The following is a 20,747-nucleotide window of genomic DNA, read 5'->3' as shown; positions in this document are numbered from 1 at the left end:
AGGAATCCTCAGCCTCATGATAACTTAAAATTATCCCCTAGTCATATGGTTTAGGAATACAGAGACTTGGGAATGATATGAAGTGACTTCCACTTGAGAATAGTCTGGTATGTATTCCTATAAGAGACACATGTAGCAGCCGACAAGTGCATCCTTTTGATATATGGATACACATACAACAATTATGCAAGGCTGCCTTGGAAATCAGTGTTTTGGCATTGAAGGAGCTACCCTAAGGAAGTTCAAACAAACAAACAAATAAATAAATAAATAAATGAAAACAATTTCCAATTGTGAAGTACGGTATTGAACTAGCTGAAACCAGCCTACAATGTAAGGTGAAATAAAAGAAATAAAGACAAATAACCATTTTAAACAATATAGAACTATTACCAAATACTACACAAAATTTTAAAGACCCCAATCTTTCTGTCATGTAAAACAATTCTCATTTCGATGCTTGTAGCATCAATGAGCAATATGATTGGAAATTCTTGCGCTCTTCTTCAAGCCACAGAGCTGTAAGTGAGGTAACGATCCATTCCCTGAAAAACATGCGAGCCAAAGGCGAGCACCTCGCCAAATTTCCGGAAGAGTAAGGGGCTTGTCCGGGATTAGGCTGCAGGGTATCACCCCCTCAAAAAAATTTATTTTGGCTCTTTTTATGATGAACTATCATCATCCAATCCCGAAATGTCAAAAAATACATTTCGAATTTTTTTTTGGCCACATTTCCGAATTCGGGAATTTCAGGAAGACTTACACCTCTGAAGCCATATTAGCACTTTAGGGAAGTTAATCTTTTGTGATGATCATGCTACTCCTATTGATGTGTTCATAATTTTTTTAATGGCAATTAAAATTGCTATATATAAACCTTCATATTAATTTTAGTTTGAGAACTTACCAATAACAAGGCAGCAAATATCTCTGTATCTGTTTTAGCTCTGCTCAGAACTTGCAGACATTTATCAACTGCTTTGGCTTTGTCCTCATCACTCCTTGGTATAGTACCTTCTATATCGGCAGTGTCTACCTCTTCGCTGGGTAATTCTCTTATAGTAGCCATAGTGGAATTCAGTGGAAGTTAACAACTGGCGATCAAAAGAAGATGTAAAGAGTTCAGATGCAGAATGCAATTATCCAAAATGGTTTCCTTGTGCATACTACTGTATATGGCCATGCATCTTGAGATGGTCATAATTTAATTAAAATTGGCAAAGGTCGGACGCGAAGAGAAAATAATAATTTTTATTGCTTTAAAGAGAAAAAAATGGCCCAAACTCACTTTGCACAATTTTATGTGTTACACAGGTCCACTGACACTTTACAAGACTTGCGACTCGCAATTACTAAAGCATGCATGGATCGATGTTGAAGCATATGGAATCCATCTTAATACTGACTTTCAGGGTTGTCACTATGCTAATTTTGTTTTTTTAATTTTGTTTTTTTTAAACATTTCCGGAAGTGGATGATGATATTTCATCATAAAAAGAGCAACAAAAAAATTTGTTAGGGGAGTGGTAACCTCAAAGCCTATGCCCCTAGCGTTCACTATATCGCTATGCTTCCCCTTCAATATTTTAACTAGTACATTTTTGGTCCTGGTGACAACCCTGCTGACTTTGGTGACAAAATGTGACGGGCCCACAGTCATTTTCACATGCTTTAAGGACAAGGACCCGCCTGCCTATGTTATAGGACCTACTTCCGATCGACCCGATATTGCATTTTTTTAGCCATGGGCCTACACAATTACGTGCAATTTAACTTTTTCTCTTCTCTTTTTCTCCTTTTTTCCCCTATCTCTTTTTCTCTCTCTTTTTCTCCCTTTTTTCTTCTCTTTTTCTCCTTTTTTCCCCTTTCTCTTCTCTTCTCTTTTTTTGTGGGAGGGGCCCTCCGGGCCCACCTAATCCGCCCCTGGTTAAAATGCAGACTAAAAAGTGTCAGATTGTAAACATAAACCTGGCAGAGAAGAAAAGCACTTGTTCACATTTTGAATACCAGAAACTGTAACTTACTTGAGAAGTCTAGCCACAAATTTGCTCACTGATAGCTTCCAGCAACGCCAGGGTATTTTGATAGGGGGTGATGGACTTTCAAACTGTTGAAAAAAAAAGTGCTTGCACTATAATTTTTGAATTTTTTTTTCAAAATGAAAGCCCAAATGAAGCCATTTACTGCACCATTTTCACCCTTTTATTAGATCTATTGATTTTTCAACCGTATATTTTTATGATTTCATTCACAGGCCCGACTTCTGAGGTGCAAATTTTATGTTCACTTTACTTTTCCTACTTTTTCCTATGCTTTCCTCGTCCAATTTTACCTTTTTGGGAAGAACATTTCTTTTTTTACCATGTTTACCCCATTCCTGCATTCTTCTCTTATGTCATGGCCTTTTCTTTTTCTTACAAATGAACTGGCATTACAATTATTGAGATCTATCTTGCAAAGTCCTGATTTAATTTAATATGCAAAGTTTAAGTCGCATCGCGGAGTCTGTTAAGTTGCATTGTATGATAAGGCTATATGCCATATTACACAGTCAATACGCATTATAAAAATGATATGAATAGGGCTGTCTGAGAGTTGGAAAATATTTTTTTAAAGCCATAATGAAGCCAATAGCCTATTATTGGAGAATAAATTTTACACTTTTAGATTTTTGAGAGAGGTGCTATAGTATATTTTTTGATATAATTAAACCCCATTTATAACAGTTGCATGTTCTGAATAGATACATATTGGACTTTAAGATTAAATAATATTGCTGGCACACAGACTTGCGTGTGTTACCGCGCCAGGACAGTGGCGTAGCGAGGATTTTTACAAAGTAGTTGGGAGAAAAGGCAGGAGAGACAAGGTTATTTTCATGGGGGCAAAATGGACCCAAAATACAAAACCAACAACTTTAAAACCGTGTCGGTCAGTATTCCACAGCGGTGCAAGATGGGCTTAGGGGGTAGGGGGAACTTACCCTTCGCCTAGCCATGGCCAGGGAGGGGAATGGCCTCCTCTCTTTCTCTCCCATACCTTTTTCTCTAAGCCAACATAACATGGCGCACTTTGCTCAAGAAATCTAGCTTCGAATTTGCATACAATAGTTATGCATTCGATGCTAGGGTATGTTGCTATCGTTTTTCGGTTGGACAGTGTTGACAATTTTTGCAAAAGATATTATTTATTCTGTTAATGTGGAAAATTGGATGAAAGTTATTTCGATGAGTCAACTGTATCTTTTGAATAAAATTTGCCTAGTTTGAATAGTCATGCTTCAGTGAATCTGACTAGGCTTTGAATGCAATGGTCTCTAACCACAAATGTGAAGCTATCAGTAAGCAAAATTTGTGGCTGGACTTCTCGAGGGTTATCGGTGACCTGCTGAGTCCAGGGGTCCAAATTGGCAAATAAAGGGGTCCAGACATCTAATTCTACACAGACGGACAAAATTAAGGGGTCCAAATCTCGGGGACCTGCCAAATCAAGGAGTCCTGGACCCCAGGCCCAAGACCCTTTTACCCCGCCACCGCGTTGTTTTGCTCACGCAGTGTCATTGAGTTGAGTTCATTGTGAATTTGAATTGTACACAATAAGTTTCAAGCATAGCATGATACATGTAGACATCCATATGATAAACGATGCGATGGTGGGATGTTCCTCATTAAATCTACCATATCTGATTCTAAATGCAAAACTTAAACTGCCGCTTTTACGATCTTTTGCAACTTGCAAGATTCCTCTTAGCGTTAATCATTGTGTATATGCGCGACATCAAACATGCATCTAGGACCTTGTATTTGTAATACATGCTGGACAGTTAATAGTATGCTTAATTTATAAAAAAGGAAATCTGAAAAATATTTACACAGAATATTTCAAAAAACAATCAGTGGCACACATCAAGTGACGTGGCGGTGCAGTTGCGGCGTCCACAGAACCTACGATTTTGGAGTTTTTAGGTAAAATCCATAGAAACTCCAAAATTGGAGGTGTTCTGGCGACAGAACCTCTGAAACTGGAGTAATTTCATACCTCAATTTCTGTTGGATGTTGCAAGGTCAGACTCAGCGGTTCCTTTTATGTACTTGCGTATAAGAAGTGCCCAACGTCAAGGTGTTATTTGTAAAAGGAGTTTTATTTGTAAAATAATAGTACATCTACATGATACATGTACTATATATAACCTTTATGAACGCGACTACCGTGATGTTGCAAATTCGGAGCTAACAATGCGTACGGCGCACAGTTCATTCATAAATTTCCACTCGGCAACAGCAGATCACCATGATGCGCCTCAGCAGCCAATCAGAAACAAGTGCGTCCAACGCAGTACGCGATGTATGCTTAAAATATGCGCTCGTCAAAGGTTTACTGCAAACTATTGTACAACACCATGTCATGAACATTGTGTATTATTGTGTAGTCCAGTAACTGAGACCCAGGGCTGTCAACTCTCATGCATTGCCTTGGCCATGAGTCTCACGCATTTGGTCATTTTCTCACGGTCTCACGCTAATATAATCTTAAGCCTAGGTAGTAAATCTCACATAAAGAGCCGTCAAATTAGTAAAATCTCGCGCAACGTAAAAAAATATTTGGTGTCCCTACCCCCTCCCCACCCCACTTTTTAGATTCTCGAGTGCCCTGGCTTTTATTCCATTGGTCAAAATGAACATAGTAGGCGAGAAAATAATTCCGCACGGGACGCCTCTGTGTTGACAGTGTCTCACGCCAAGCAATTCCAAAAAGTTGACAGCCCTGCTGAGACCTTCGTTCATTATCATTTACATTGGGTATTACTATTATCTGTTAATTGCTCATTTTTTTACGTCCAAATGATTATGATAGGGTTCGATCTTCCAAGTCATGCAAGTTACTAGCCAGCACAGCTTAACCATCACTTATACGTGCACGACGCACAGTGTCATCCCCCTGATATCTTCATGGCAGAAATCGCCATGGTAGGTTGAATCCACCGCCACGCATGGCCATTTTGTATCGACCTGTTTAATAGTTTTGAGACGCATAATGGGCCGAAGGACATCTGACTAAGGCTACTGACAATAGCCCCGATTAGGCAGGTGACTGACCTCGCCGAGTCGAGCATGGTACATGTACGCCATAGGTCATATGCTTTTAAGACTACCTTCACGATTGGCCTAGCTACGCTATATAATTCGCACATATAAATCAGAATTATTGTCAGTTTCTGACTCAAGACGCAAGCTTCTATCTCAAGATGCATGCTAACGACTATCATATCTGTTCAAAATATATATTCATGTGCAAGGAACCATATCTGGTTTCTTTATACGCGAGATATTCATTATTTTCGTCTCATATCAAACTCGTGCATAGGACATTCACGTGTATCGATCCCGGGTATTGATTTTAGTATCTCTGCAGAGAAAGTAATTATTAGCCAGGCGATGTCGGTGTGCGACTTAGTTCACCACGTAAACTTGTATGGCTCAAAATTCAGACCGCTTCGCCATTAAGTTTACTGATTTCTATGTTTTGAAATTTGTTGACGTTTTAATGATATGGTCGATTATTTTATCTGTGTCACGTCACGGGAATGATGCTGGTGGGTACCAGCCAAACTTCAGAAAAAAAACATGATCGCTGATGATTACGATGTGATATGGGACTTACATAGGGTACACAGAGATATTTCTTGCCAAAATTTGACCATTTCTAGACAAGTTGGCCCTACTTTGTCTGCGTTATGTGAAAAAGGACAGTCTTAAGTAAGTATACGTGCAACGCTTTTGATGTTTTGGGAGACTGAGGGATCCGAACAAAAAAATGATGGAACCTATTCTTGACTGTGTAATATTCCTTCAACACGCTGACGTACGGTAACAGTCAATATACGATGGACAGATAGTATCAGTTTGTGAATGAGGACATCGTATTTAAATTCCTTGTACTAGTGTGCAATGTCAAGCGTGTACATTAGACTCGCTTGCCAGTCCTATATACGTAGTACCTATGTATAAAGGACTGGCTTACGCCATTTTGGATGTCAATGGGAAATACACACTTAACGATTTGCGTCCGGTTAGAAACTTGAAAAAAAATCTTTAAAATTTCATCAATGTATATCTATATAAAAGTGGTACCAACCTTATTGTGCTTGCTAATAAAAGACTCGGTTGAAACAAAATTGAGGATCTAATGCATTTTAGTGTCCAAAAAGGCAAAATTATTGCCAAAGTTCTGCGAAATCGGCACCCTTGCGAAAGGGTTCAGAATTGAATCGAACGAAAATATCCGATCTTTGCGATCAAAAACACAAAATTACAACTTTAAACATACTATTGGCAAAAGACATTATTACCAAACAATATAGAATAGAAAATTTGACATCATTTTCTCAAAATATTGAAGAAATTTGCTCACTAGACATCGAAAAAGTACGCAATCCAATTCCCGTTCAAACGCATGGGAAACTGAAAAGTGAAAGTGCATAATCCCCACTAGTGTACATTGGACCTTGTGCAAAATAATACGCGCTGGACGGCTTGCAGTACGCTTAATTTGTAAAAAGAAATCTGAATAACAGAATATCATGCATGCATGATCATGATGATTGATATTATTAAATTTTGATCATATTGTCTTATTGTCATGATTGTCATGTCACATTATGTGGTACATCATCAGACATGCCAACTAGTAATGCGGTTTCACCGTATTTTGTACGGTAAAACGTGATAAATACTGGTAGTACGGTCACTCCCCAAAAAATACGGTATTCCAGAATTTTGACCAAAATAATAAAATGTTGTGTCTTAAAAAGATAAACAGCTGCAAGATTAAACTACCGACTGAATTACTGGTATCATTTGACCACTTTCTTGGTCTGTTAAAGTGGTTGCCTACATCGTTTTTCTCTCGACTTTCGGTGATGCATGCACATTAAAAAATTATTATTTAAAGTAGCACTTTCAATGAGTGATAACTCGTAAAGGAAGCATCTTTCTGTATTGATTTATTACTTTGATGGAATGGTTCTTTGGTATTGCCAAATTTGATTGCAAATTTGTAAAGTGGGCCCCTGGACCCGGGCCGTTACGTGCTCGGTCGCACAAGTTAGTACGAGGAACCCATACCGTAAAATAGGGCAGCGTCAATAACGAAAATGTCATACCGATAAACAGGGCTGTCAACTCTCACGCATTGGCCGTGAGTCTCACGCATTGGGTCACTTTCTCACGGTCTCACGCCAAGGTAGTATAATCTCACTCCTAGGTAGTAAATCTCACGCAAAACGCTGGAAACTGAGTAGAATCTCACGCATCATCAAAATAATTCTCGAACGCCATGGCTCAAATAATCATGGGTCAAAATGAACATTGTAGTCGACAAATTCCGGGGTAGGCCTACGGCTCTGTCTCACGCCAAGCAATTCCAAAAAGTTGACAGCCCTGCCGATAAATGACACGTCTGTTTTGCCCGGTTTTTTTAAGTTTGCCTTGCGAACTACGCACAAGTGCCACTGCTCCCTCTCAATTATGTGTTCTACTTTTGGAGTTTCTGGGGTTGGCAGGTATGCAAAAGGTACCGGTACATATTTAAAAAATACGGTTTTAGGGTGCAAAATACGGATTTTTGTTCTTCTGAGTACGGAAATCTGGATTTCAAAGTTGGCATGTCTGCATTATTCTAGTTCTCAGTAACTGTAACTCGTCGTACCTAGAGTTACAGTTCACTCTATTATTATCTTTTCCACAAATAAGAAACATCACAATATGTGGGCTCATTTTGGGCTCTAAGGATGCAGCTGAGGAACTCTCTCAAGGACAGTTTGGGCATGCACTGACGATTTTAATCCCATTGTAGCAGGGTTTGGGCGTGCTTGGATGATTTTAATCCCACTGTACTCCCAAAGTTGAGGTAACTGATCAACATTGATCTCATCTTTTGGGTGGGTTCAAAATTCCCAGGGTTGGCAAAACCTGCAATCTTCATGGGAGTAATTTACTTAGTGCAAAAGTGGTCAAAATATTGCTCTGCAAAATGTCTTGATTTTCATGATTTGGATTTATCATATTGAGCAGCATTCTACTTGTGATGTTTCTACACTGTGTAGAGAGGGTCTACAGCATCTCTGAGGTAAAACTGACAAATACAAGGTATATTTCTTGATGCTTGAAGTTTGGATTTCTTAAATGTACAGTGCATCCCTATATACCGCTGCAAGACTTCAGGTCCATTTATGTCATTATGTTTATGATAAAGACTGAAGTCTTGCTGGCAGGACTAGCATTATTCATGCCATCCTAGACTCGCTGAGTCTCATGGACGCCGTTCCTATGTCCATCAGACTCGTATTTCCCATTTTGGATGTCAATGGGAAATTACACACTTAACGATTTGCGCCGGTTAGAAACTTGAAAAAAAATCTTTAAAATTTGATCAATGTATATAAAAGTGGTACCAACCTTAATGTGCTTGCTAATTTAAGACTCGGTTGAAACAAAATTAAGGATCGAATGCATTTTAGTGTCCAAAAAGGCAAAATTATCGTCAAAGTTCTGCCGAAATCGGCACCCTTGCGAAGGGTTCAGAATTCGAATCGGGAACGAAAATATCCGATCTTTGCGATCAAAAACACAAAATTACAACTTTAACATACTATTGGCAAAAGACATTATTACCAAACAATATAGAATAGAAAATTTGACATCATTTTCTCAAAATATTGAAGAAATTTGCTCACTAGACATCGAAAAAGTACGCAATCCAATTCCCGTTCAAACGCGTGGGAAACTGAAAGTGCGATAATCGTGACTATGCCATCCGCGGCCTGGTAAGCTTACTTATAGTTATTTGGCGAGCAGTCAGCTCAGATTCAGGAAAGTAGCCAATAAAAACCATTCAACAAAATCCACAAGAAGCAAAAGGCAAAGAACAAGAATATCAGTACTGTCGAAATTTTATAACAATCTATTGCCATTGTTGGAAGTTCAGTACTTTTTGACGGCACGTTCTGTTCACGTTTTGTTGTTGACGATTTGTCAAAGGTCATAAAGGTCAGGGCAATCGATTCCATAAAAGGAATACTGAATGTATACATTATTTTTGACATCATCTTTTTACCTTCAGGAGAAAAATAAAGTTGACAATTTAATTGGAATATGGTTATACAACTATAAGCTATTTTTTTTTTTTTTTTTTCATTTAAGGAAACGAATTTTATTAAATAATTATACGTAAATATCGCATCTCCCCTCTTTTATTTCACTGTCTCCCCTACAGTAGAAATGTAGGAGTCACAATTGTGCGACTTCCGGGTTCAAGTAAACATGTACAAAAAGACGGCGCGAGATATCAACACGACGAATACTGGACACTTCATCCCCTGGACACTTCATCCCCTGGACACTTCATCCCCTGGACATTTCATCCCCTCGTGTTAAAACGCTATTGTGTAGCATTCTTTTTTTAGCGTGACAGTGAATCAAGAATGCATGTGAATATAATAATTGTTTAGAATCTTGAACTTAGAAGGAACTAATATAAGGAAATTAATAATCTTATTTGTCCAATGTATGCACCGTGTTCTGCATGAGCTTAGCTATATCACCAGCTGATCACACATATAATAATCGATCAATGTTGAATGGCAGCAGGGCCTATAATAGACTAATAGTTACCGGTAATAATAGTTTATACATTCAATGAATTTACTTAAATTGAACAGTGCATACGCGAATATCTTTTGTTATTACTGTGAGTATTGTTATCATTATATTATTACTATTATTGTTAATACTAGCGGGATACCCGCGCTTCGCGCGGGTCCCCGCTAGATGAGTAAATGGGAGCGTTCACTATAACAGGAAGAATAACTGAACAGGTAGAAACATTGAAAAGGTACATTTTTATTTATCTAAATCTGTCTCTTCTAACATTTTCTTTTTTAGTTTCCTCTGCTAAGCTTGTGATTTTCCGTTTCCATGTTATTTATTTATTTAACCCAGTTCCCATTATTTTCTAAATCTGTTCTTTCTTACATTTCCCTTTTAGCATCTTTTTTTATTTGCTGCTTGTGATTTTCCATGTTTTTTATTTAATTCTGTTCTCATTATTTTAGCTTCTTTTTTCTTACATTTCCTGAATAGTTTCTTTCCTTCTTTGTTTCGTTCCCGTTTCATTTAGTTACTTTAACCCGTTGGTCTAATTACTCGTACCTTTTTGTCCTCATTTTAATTTAATTTTTCTTTATAGTACCGCTTCATCCCGTGACCCGTCCATGTACCTTTTTGTCCATTATTATTTTTCCTTCTTTCCCTATTATCATGTCCACTGGTATCTGGCTCGCTGCGCCGTTTACGCGCCCATTGGCGTAGTGCGCATTACGCACGAGGCGCCGACGCGTTGCCGGCCAGCTGCAGTGACGCGTAGTCTGGCAAAGGATTTTTATAACAAAAACCCTGTTTTTACCCATATTTTCACTGTTTTTGCAGCCAATTCTTGACCGTTTTCAACCAAATAAAGTTTAAACACGTTCCCGTATATTCATCGATCTCCCGTATGAATTTAGCGACATTTGGATCGAAACTGACAGAGCCTTTATAGGCATACATAGATACATACATAGATAGATAGATAGATACAACATTTCCCTATTTATAGTAAGATTATTAGGCATATTATTATTATTATCATTATTATTATTATTTACTGTGGTTTTTTTGTTGTTGATAGCTCAGACTATTTATTGTTATATTTAGTGTATTTTCTTTTTTCCTGTTATTTATGTATTTATTACCGTATGTATTATTTATTTATTTATTTATTTATTAATTATTATTATTTACCTAAAGTTGTTCATCTAACAAAATTAGTACATTTTTAATATTAGGCCTATTTATCTGTTTATTGTATATTGATAAATATGTCTGCATATGGAAGGATCATGGCAATATTTTTGTATTGTCCACTTGATGAGGTGATTGGCGCAATGTCATGTTATACAATAGGAACAATAGCCGAATGGTTACAGCAGGAAAGCAACTTTCCTGGTTACAGGAAGTTGAATTCTTTCAATCATTGACTGGTGTGCTATTAATCAACTACTAGTATATAATCATTCGGGAATCTGTAATATAACCAGAGTCTTATCACTGATAAGGTGCGATTAAAAGGTTCAAAAAGTAGTAAAGTACAAGGATAGTTAGAACTTATACTTTTTGGAGAATTAAATTAATTACATTAATTAAATTAATACTAAACGGTAAAGACTAAGGAGTACTATACGCAAAAAACTGGAATTCCGTCAGTTCAACTGATAATAAATATCTGCATTATATTTTTAAAACCTGAGTATCTGAAAAGTCCCATTCACTAAACATAATTATTATTACACAAAATTGTTCCATTTACCTTTTACTTGACATGTTTAAACATTACAAATAATATGCCAAAATATCAGCATGATCAGGGTTGAAAACTAGGCCCTACTGAAATACAATCGTAGGCCTATACATTATGACCTTGTCTCTAGCTCTTGACCCCGCCTCTTGACATTCAACTTTCTGCACACTAGTCATATTGAAAGAGAGAAGAAAGCAAGAGAGAAACTTAAGAATGAAGAACTACCGGGGAAGGACTAAAACAACTTCACCAAAAGACCCTATACCACCGAGCTGTAATTCCATGCCCGGAGGTTCTATCAGTATCAGCATAATACTCCTAACGCGTGGTGAGAAAAGCGCAACTCAGATCATGCAGCTATCATCTGAGCTCATCTGTAAAATGAGTATAAACCTATTATGTGAGGAGGAGGTGGTCCAGGTTTTGGTACATATTTATACCACTTATCAAATTAAAAGACTAGAACAAATGATGAACCATCAAAAAGGGTTCCCTTGTAAAAACTATAGACTTTGAGCATTTGTCCCCAAAAGACCCTACCATGCATAATCTGAGACGAAAATACCTAGTCTCAGACCATCTTATCTAGCTGTATCCCCATCATCATCATGCACTACATAATAATATTCGTAAATGAATGAAAGAAAGAAACTCACTTGAGAAAAAAAGACTCTGGCGGGAAGGACTCAAAGACTGAGCTTTTCACCAAAAGACCTAAAATACCATAGAGCTGTAACCCGTGCCCAAGGAACCCATATATTATTAACATCAACAATTTGCAACAAACCCAAATTATGAAAAAAATCACCACAGGGTAGTTTTATATTTCTCCATTTATGATCCTGCACATCACAACTACATGTACATGTATTTGAATGGGGCTCAACTTTGTGTGTCATTTCGAAAATACCTAAAGGATTTGATCCGATTTGTGCATGATGATGGATGAATGATATTTCGGGTCGTGCTTGTACACGCCGTACTGGAAGTCAGGTTGTTGTCATTAACCGATTTTTTTTTTATTTCATGATAAATTTATGTGAGACCTTATACAAATGTACTTTGGGACGAATATACTTCCTTGCTGATAAAACGTTAAATCAATTAATAGTATAGCCTACCATTCCTTTTTATACAATTTTTTATAACCATGAGTTTTAAGTTCAGTCAACTTTCAATCAATAAACCCAGAACACCCTCTCGGCTCCGTGGATAACGACTGGTAATGTAGTCTAAGCTATTTTCTATTTTCATCCACCCCCCGTGCCCACCCCCTCCGTGCCAATGTATAATGTCATGTAGTTAGTGATATTTTTAATTAACCCCAAAACAACCTCTTTTTTTCGTAGGCCTACATCATGCATTTTTGTAAAATTAGTTGATTTTCAAAAAAATAAAAAATAGATAACAACTGGTAATGTAGACTAACCTATTTTCAGCCACTGCCCCACTCCCCAGAGCCATGGAAAGATATGTAATTATGTTATTTTTAATAAACCCAAGTGAACCTACATGAAAAGAGAAACTTGGCCCCCCGCTTGGCACTTGTGTCGTCTTAAGCCACTTGTGAGAATTGATATGGGAATAATTATTCTAAGGATAATCCTGGGGATTAAGCCCTTATATAAGTTATCTCCCTGTGTGTGTATCGACTTCAATTTGTTTCCCATTGTCATACTTGGATGCACACTGACCACAGAATGTTTTCTTTTTATTTGAATTAGTTGTTTGGAGGTTTTGTTTTGAAGGACCCTTGACTTAAAATTTGACTATGACAGCCTAATATCCAATTTAACAATTTTTAAGTCGGCTTTTCAAAAATCGCCCAATATTTAATGGATTTCGCGGGTGAGATTGTCAAAGTAGACAAAATGTCGCGAATTCGCGGGAGCACTTTGTTTGTCGTGGGACGGAAGTCAAAAGTCACCCAATTGGGCGACTAAAACTGGCAATATAGTTATATGTATTACACTGATTGAAAGAGTTCAACTTCCTGTATCAATTCGGCTGCCGGCGGCTATTGTTCCTATTGTATAACATGACATTGCACTAAATCTAATCACCTCATCAAGTGGACAATACAAAAATATTGCCATGATCCTTCCCTAGGGCCTACATGCAGACATATTTGATGCTATTATCTATTATCACTATCTTATTAATAATACTAGCGGGAGACCCGCGCTTCGCGCGGGTCCCCGCTAGTTGAGTAAACGGGAGCGGTTAGTAAACGGGAGTGTTTAGTAAACATGGTAAACGGTGATGATAATCAAGGTGTCTTGGTGTAGATTATTCATCCAGTATAATAGTAATGATCATGTTAGCTTGATAAACATAATTATCCAGACCTGTGATAATGTTGGTAGGCCTACTCACTCAATCCCTCAGATTACTTTTGAAACAGCTCGTGACAGAATGATTGATTTTAACTTTATCCCAACAAACATAAAACATAAGGTTAGTAGAGGTTGTTAGAAAACGTTTCAATTCCGGGTTATAATAGTATAAAACATGTAAGAAACATGTTTAAAAGTTGCTGCAAAACATTTTAAGCGATTCCGTATTGTTAATAGCTAAACCTATATCTTAGCCAGGATTTGGGGCCGCAGAATTTCCAAAATGTGGACATTCACCCACCCCCTAACATTTAACCTTTGCACAGTTAACGACTAATTCGGTCCCTGTTGGGTACATTGTAACATTCCCCCTGAAAAGTGGACTTTTTTGCAAATCTGTCACCCACTGACCCCCTTTTGCATCAGCTTACACCCAATGATTCCCCCAGAATGGCTTCAAGGTCTTTACTTGGACCAAGTTTCCAATTCTGAGGGGACACAGCCCCCTGCACGGCGCGCGACACAATGGTGCTTCGTGGCCATTCAAGAAGGCGGCGGCAAAAACTTCGAGTGTGCCCCCTTTCCCAAATTCCTGGATTCGCCACTGTCTGACAGAAGAAGTCAGTCATGTACACAGGCCTACGCGCGGTAAGCCAACATTAAGTGCGTCCATACCATGCGTGGTAAAGCGCGTGAAACCATGGTGTCGTGTACGCGCAGGTGCGTGACTCGACACTTGACGCGTTTGCTCTCATGACCTGACCCATAAGGTTATTGACCTCAACGGCCTAGCAACTGACCATTTTTTTGTTATTTCCATAGTGATTGAAAAGTTTTGCAAAAATGAACGTCAGATGGTTTAATGGCAATATGTACCCGATCAATGTACGGATAAATCAGAGCTGAAAGTCAAAGCATCTCGGAGCCTGCTTCTGGACAAGATTTAGCGACTTCCTTTTATTTATATAGATAACATACTATCCATGTAACATATACATGGTTCCCATAAAAATGTACTAATTTTGTTAGATGAACAACTAAGTAAATAATAATAAATAAACAAACAAACAAAATAAATAATAAATACATAAATTATAATAATTATAAATAAATAAAAAGCATGTAGATACATAAACAATGCACAATAAATACATAAATAACAGGAAGAAAGAGAAGAAATACACTTTAGCTTAAATAGTCCAGGCTAATATCAACAACAACAAAAAACCAAAGTATATAATAATAGAAATAATAATAATAAAAATATTAATAATAATGATAACGATAGGCCTACCCCGGTAAAATAACAAAATGATAATACTTTTAATAATAAAACTAGGTTTAATACTGAATTAGAATCATCTGTGTAGGGGGCCTACACGCACTGTTCAATAGGTAAATTCATTGCACTATTGCCATTCAACATCGATCGATTTTTATATGCATGATCAGCTGGTGATAGCTCATACAGAACACGGTGCATACATTGGATAAATAAGACTAATTTTAAATAAAGATAATTCCCTTATATTATTCCCTTCTAAAGATCCTAAACAATTATTATATTCATATGCATTCTTTTTACTATCACGCTCAAAGTAAAGAACGCTACAATAGCGTTTCAACATGAGGGGATGAAATGTCCAGGGGATGAAAATGCGAGGGGATGAAATGTCCAGGGGATGAAAATGCGAGGGGATGAAATGTCCAGTTACCAACACGACAACATCAAGAGGTAAGCTTAAATTTTAAAGCTTATGTATTAGTTTTACCATTAAATAATGACAAAACTATGCCTACCCATGAAGTTGCAAGATAAAATCTGAACAGTGCTTTTGGTCATATGCAGTGTATGTCATAAAGTTGGCATGAAAAAAGTTACACTTGTCTTTGGCATGCCATTCATCAGTTGGAGGGCCATTCAACTTTGACGCGCTATTATTAAACTGTACGCTACGAATACGCACACAACGAAAATTTATATTTGCTTGGTTTGGGTTGCAGTTTTAAAAGCTTTCAAATTTCTCTCTACAACTCCTAATAGCTATATATTTTATATATAACTACAAGAAAGGCTTTCAAAATTCCATATATGTTCACAAAAAATACCGTAACTTTGCAAGGAATATGATATGGGCACATAAACACAAATTTTTGTCATGAATTGAGATAAAAGAGTAAGAAAAACTGCGTTATTTTAAAAATGGTGCGAGTTCATAAATCAGGAATTTGCATATGATTAGAAACATGGCTTATTATCCTCATATTAAAAAATCAAGATTTTTGGTTGGTTAAGACAAAAACCTGCCGGGATGAAAATGGTATTTTACAAGACGGAAAAATACCAGTAAACAGTAGGCCATGCGACAACAGCATTGAGAAGGTTCATGCGAGCAGTGTTAAACTATGCGCGCGTATTTCACTGAACGCAGATGAATGGCGCTTAGGCGCAACAAAAGTCACGCCATGCGTGTACTGCGTTCATGGTGTCAAGTCACGCGGTATTGTTATGAAGTTGTTTACTTAATTTTCGTCGATGGGCCTAATCTGGGTAACCAATTTAAACTATTATAACAATTTAGAATTTTAAGTTCAAAATTTGGGACAAAGACTAATCGATAGATAAAGGTTGAAATTACTTGTCTGGCTAAAAATTAGAATGATTAAAGCGTTAAGACAGAAAATATCCGGGTTAGAAGTCCTTAGCAACGAAAATAAATTTGAAGGTAAAGCAAACGCAAAAATCACGAATTCTAACGACAAAAGTAGACAAAATGGAAATCAAGTAGAGAATTGTGAAGATATTTTCTAATAAAACTTATCTGTTAATTGCCCAAGATGATTGGCTACACATAATACGATACATTTCAAATCGAAATTTTCCGCGGGAAAAGTGAAAAAGCATACCCAAGAGTGCGACGGTCATTTTTGCCAAGGTCGCGTCCGTTAATAATTTGACCTTTAACGGAAAACGCGCATGATGGCCCTCCGACTGTCATTGCCAAGTTTTGTTGGCATGCAATTGAATTGAGAGAAAAGTCCACCAACACGCAACAGTCAGTGACAATGCAATGCCAATGGTGATTCAAATGGTCTGGAGTTCACCTCTGGGTATCACTTCCTCTTCACATGAAAGAGGAGATCCTCTTTTATTTTGTTCGAAATGTTCTAACTTTCGTGTGAACAACCGATAGCTTGTGATAAGAAAGTTAGAACTTGCAAGGATGTTATCGTATGATATGTAACGTACTTGTTTACATGTAGGTACATGTACGCAGTTGCCATACAGAGTGCAATGTCATGCATATGAATAAAAACTTCTTCCTTAAGTTAGTTATTGTCTCTAAAATATCATGAAATTGTTCGTGACATATTAACGACACACTGTACTATAATCTTTTATTCATTGTTAATACATGAACTTACGAAAAACATCAATAATTGTTCTCCGAACAGCTTCGATCAACGCCAGTGTCTCTGCTGTATATGCACCCACTGACCTCCAGCAGTGTTGCCAAAAATGTAAGCCCAAATCGCGGGTCAAATAATTGAAAAGTCGCTCAATTGTTTTTAAAATTCATACATTGGTTTCTATGGGATAGCAAAATACCATAAATTGCCTCTAAGGTCGTGCGCCATGATGGGCCAAATTTAGCGTTACACACTAAAAAATTGAGCAATTTACATGTTTTTGTACTCAAACTGTCTATTCATAAACTGTTCATCAAAATCCTATAAAATTGTATATCACTGTAAAGACACCCCCTGCTCGCAAGAGCTGGCGGGCGCCACTGTCGCGCCACATGAACAATCTTCAACATTTTAAAATTGCATCGCCCCCCTATCAAAATACCCTGGCGCCGCCCCTGAACAAATTCAGTTTATACAGTGTAGTTACAATTTATATTTCAGGTACCCACTGAAGTTATAACATGGCGACCAATAACCAAAGTGTGGCATCTTCTGATGTGAAGGTTGACAAAACCTGTTCATTGCCAGAGGCTTTTCCATTTCCTTTCCAACCATACTCAATCCAAGAGGACTTCATGAAGAATCTCTACACAGCTCTAGATGCAGGCAAAATTGGCATTTTTGAGAGTCCTACTGGCACTGTAAGTTTGATGCTTCAATGCAAAAAGGATATTATAAGTCAGGGATGCCAGTTTTCAGGCATTTGCCTGATTTCCTACTTTTTTTTTCACCAAATTTCCATACTTTATTTTTCAGCCCATTTTGAGGCTTTATAGCCCAAATTTGTGTGTTTTTTCAGGCTTTTCCTGCAAAGTCACTTCATGCCACTGACATCCCCGATATGTGCTTTGTTATTATTTACGACCATTTTGTGTTACAACTGGGATGAGTTTAAATGTTTCTTTTCTTTTAAAAAAAAATAAAATGCTAGAGTGAACAATACCCCATGAGGTGTGACACAGGTCAAGAACTTATATAGGCACCTAGGCACTATAAAAGACAACCACATGGACCAATCAATAGTTCACAGCAGTTTAGGATTATAGGAACAACAAAAGTAAAGGGGTACATGAGTTATTTTAATGTTCATATAAGTACCAAATCACACATGGCAAAGTTTATTTTATTTTATTTCTAACCCTTTTAACCCTAAGGGGATTTGGTCTAAGGTGGCCTATGTATTGCCCGCCCTCACCCCACTGGAGGGAGGCACCCAGCTTTTGCTATCTTATGGTATTGGGTAGGATTAGGGTTAATAGCAGCCCTCAAAAATTAAATTAATATTATATTACTTTTGTAATACTGTATTTTTTTTTACTTGGCATATGGAAAAATAAGTTATATTCCTTCTTTTCAGGGAAAGTCACTGAGCCTGATATGTGGAGCTCTTACTTGGCTGAGGGATTATGAAGAAAAACAAAGACAAGAAGTTGAGGCTATTCTTGAAGCTCAGAATGACCAACAGCAGCAAAGGTAATAATTTAATACTCAATTGGTTACTTGCTTAGTCACTCAATAGCTCAGTCAATCAATCACTCATCACCCATGCACTGATGTATTACTGCCTCTCATTGCTGTTCTTACCAAAGTTACTTGATTGTTTGGCAATGCTTTGTTCTTGTCAGCCCTCCTCCTCTTTTCCCATTTCCTAGATGTCCTAGGCTGAATCTCATGGTCCCTCTGATTTCAGAAGTTTGTGATAAATGCTCTAGGTCAGGTACTTTTCAAACTTTATTGAGCTCTAGTAACTGAGTCATCCTTGAGATGATCAATGGAGTTTTTTTTTTAATTCTCTTTACAGTAAGGAAGAAGAGTCACATGCTTGCCTGTAACTTCAATATTTAACATTTTTCATTCATGTATACAGTGCAAGTGGAAATAAATCTACTGGCTCATCAGTAGCAACTCCTGATTGGGTTTTAGAATTTGATGAGAAGAAAGCCGCAAAGGAACGAGCACTTAAAATGAAGGTCAGTTAACGATTTTTGTTTATTTTTTGTAAACAAAAATTAAATGGAAAATCATGTCTCCAGGCTCATGCTATCACAGGAATGACTACTACTAGTAGTGGTTTAATAATCTTACCAAAATAATTTAACATCATGAAACATGATGATTGATAAGAGGTGAAGGAAGACCATGCCAATAATGATGATAGTGGTGCTGGGTGTAATCATGGTGATAGTAGTGGTTGGTGACAGTGTTAGTAGAATTGCATTTAGCATAGAAATGAATTTTATGGTAGGATTGTCAAATTGGATATACTTGTACTAGATAGGGTGTACAGATAGCCAGGTGTTTACCCTGGTCTTTGTTATTCACTGCATAGCACCAGAGTCAAAGACCTTGACCACTGGGCCATACCGCCCTCTAGTCATGAACCCTTGCCTTGAACAAAATAAGTTCTCAACCTGACATTGGTATTTCTGACACCTTCCTATTATGTGTTATTACAATGTATTTCAGTGTAAAGCCTTAATTCATTTTGTTCCTTGCTACATTTACAACATTTTTCTTTTAGGATGAGCAAGACCAGATCCTGAAAAGAGAAGCTAAGTTAGAAGAGATAAGGAATAACCTGAAGCAGAAGCAATTCAAGAGGAAGGTATGATCATCGTATCATCGGTTAATTAGGGAATAAAATTATTGTTGTGAGACCCAGCCGGGTATCTATGGCTTGATAGACTCAGGAGATTCTATTATATTACGTGAAATTCCACATAAAGATAATAATATGCACATCTCAAAATTGGGTCTCAAAACAATAATTTTACTGTCATTCTAAACAGGCAAGTGTAAAATAATGTTTGGATGTAAGTGTGTCTATTATTTATGGCCTTTTTATTAGCTTTGATACTTGATATTCTGTACACAGAATTTGCGAATCAATTGAGTTCTTCATACCCTAGCCCAAAATACTGCACAGCGCCAACGCAAAAGATAACTGTGCCAATCAAGGTAAACGATACACCCATCTTTGCAATTCAATACGCATCTAGCTGTACTCTATTGCCTCATGATAGAACACATGCAAGAACCAATGAAATTAGAAGATAGGAGACATTGAAACCATGCATCCAGCTGATTCACTAATGGGAAAATATTATAGTGGTTATCAGGTTATCAGGCATGGTCATTTTCCTATTTTAAACAGGAAGACTGATTTTTATAGCCAAAATTAAAGTGTTTTCATTTATTTTCATGATAGTCCTAATAGATACTAAATTGCAGCGGTTCCCAAATTTTGAACCCTTGCCGACTCACATTTATGACTATCTACGGAACATTATGTTGTCGCTAATTTTATTAGTGGATCACATTTCAGCTCAGCACCCAATCATATGATTCAGCTCAGCGACTGGGAGTGTTATCTCTCATTCAGTCAGTTCCACTGTGTCCCTTTTGTGGAACCATTTCAGGTGATCCTATGCTACATGTTTGCATTTGGAAGAGCTCATTATGTTTGCTCTTAACAAAGTTGTACCAATGAGATGGCTACACACAAGTGCACTTGTGCAGTGTTAAATATTGATTATTTTTTTTTTT

The 20,747-nt window shown here is 37.3% G+C and overlaps 2 protein-coding genes across 4 annotated transcripts in view; one reads left to right on the top strand and one right to left on the bottom strand.

Moving 5' to 3' along the window:
* The window catches only part of LOC140161279 (neurochondrin-like), a 42,041-nt gene extending 33,038 nt beyond the window's left edge, over positions 1-9,003 (bottom strand). Inside the window, exons 1-3 of one of the 3 annotated variants that reach the window (XM_072184750.1) lie at positions 8,835-9,003; positions 2,025-2,107; positions 908-1,094 (exon numbers count right to left, since the gene is read on the bottom strand). In XM_072184750.1, the coding sequence (XP_072040851.1) occupies positions 908-1,069 (162 nt within the window). In that variant the 5' untranslated portion in view covers positions 1,070-1,094; positions 2,025-2,107; positions 8,835-9,003. The other 2 variants (XM_072184752.1, XM_072184751.1) reach the window with 2 other exon arrangements.
* A 17-nt stretch (positions 9,004-9,020) lies between these two features.
* Positions 9,021-19,812, top strand: LOC140160207 (ATP-dependent DNA helicase DDX11-like). Its single transcript, XM_072183484.1, has 6 exons — positions 9,021-9,355; positions 15,455-15,465; positions 17,643-17,842; positions 18,559-18,674; positions 19,069-19,171; positions 19,723-19,812. Exons 3-6 carry the CDS (start codon positions 17,663-17,665, stop codon positions 19,810-19,812), a joined length of 489 nt encoding a protein of 162 aa, XP_072039585.1. The 5' UTR covers positions 9,021-9,355; positions 15,455-15,465; positions 17,643-17,662.
* The last annotated feature ends 935 nt before the right edge of the window (positions 19,813-20,747 follow it).

Source organism: Amphiura filiformis, chromosome 9 (assembly GCF_039555335.1).
Source record: "Amphiura filiformis chromosome 9, Afil_fr2py, whole genome shotgun sequence".
Lineage (NCBI taxonomy): Eukaryota > Metazoa > Echinodermata > Ophiuroidea > Amphilepidida > Amphiuridae > Amphiura > Amphiura filiformis.
Note: the sequence above shows the minus strand (reverse complement) of the source record. Positions and strands in the feature narration are given on the sequence as shown.

What these genes read in the sequence shown, in the direction of transcription:
- LOC140160207 (XM_072183484.1), top strand. Translation starts at nt 17,663, where the DNA reads ATGGCGACCAATAACCAAAGTGTGGCATCTTCTGATGTGAAGGTTGAC. An exon ending in TTGAGAGTCCTACTGGCACT is followed by an intron (nt 17,843 to 18,558) that starts GTAAGTTTGATG and finishes CCTTCTTTTCAG; the next exon opens with GGAAAGTCACTGAGCCTGAT. An exon ending in AACGAGCACTTAAAATGAAG is followed by an intron (nt 19,172 to 19,722) that starts GTCAGTTAACGA and finishes TTTTTCTTTTAG; the next exon opens with GATGAGCAAGACCAGATCCT.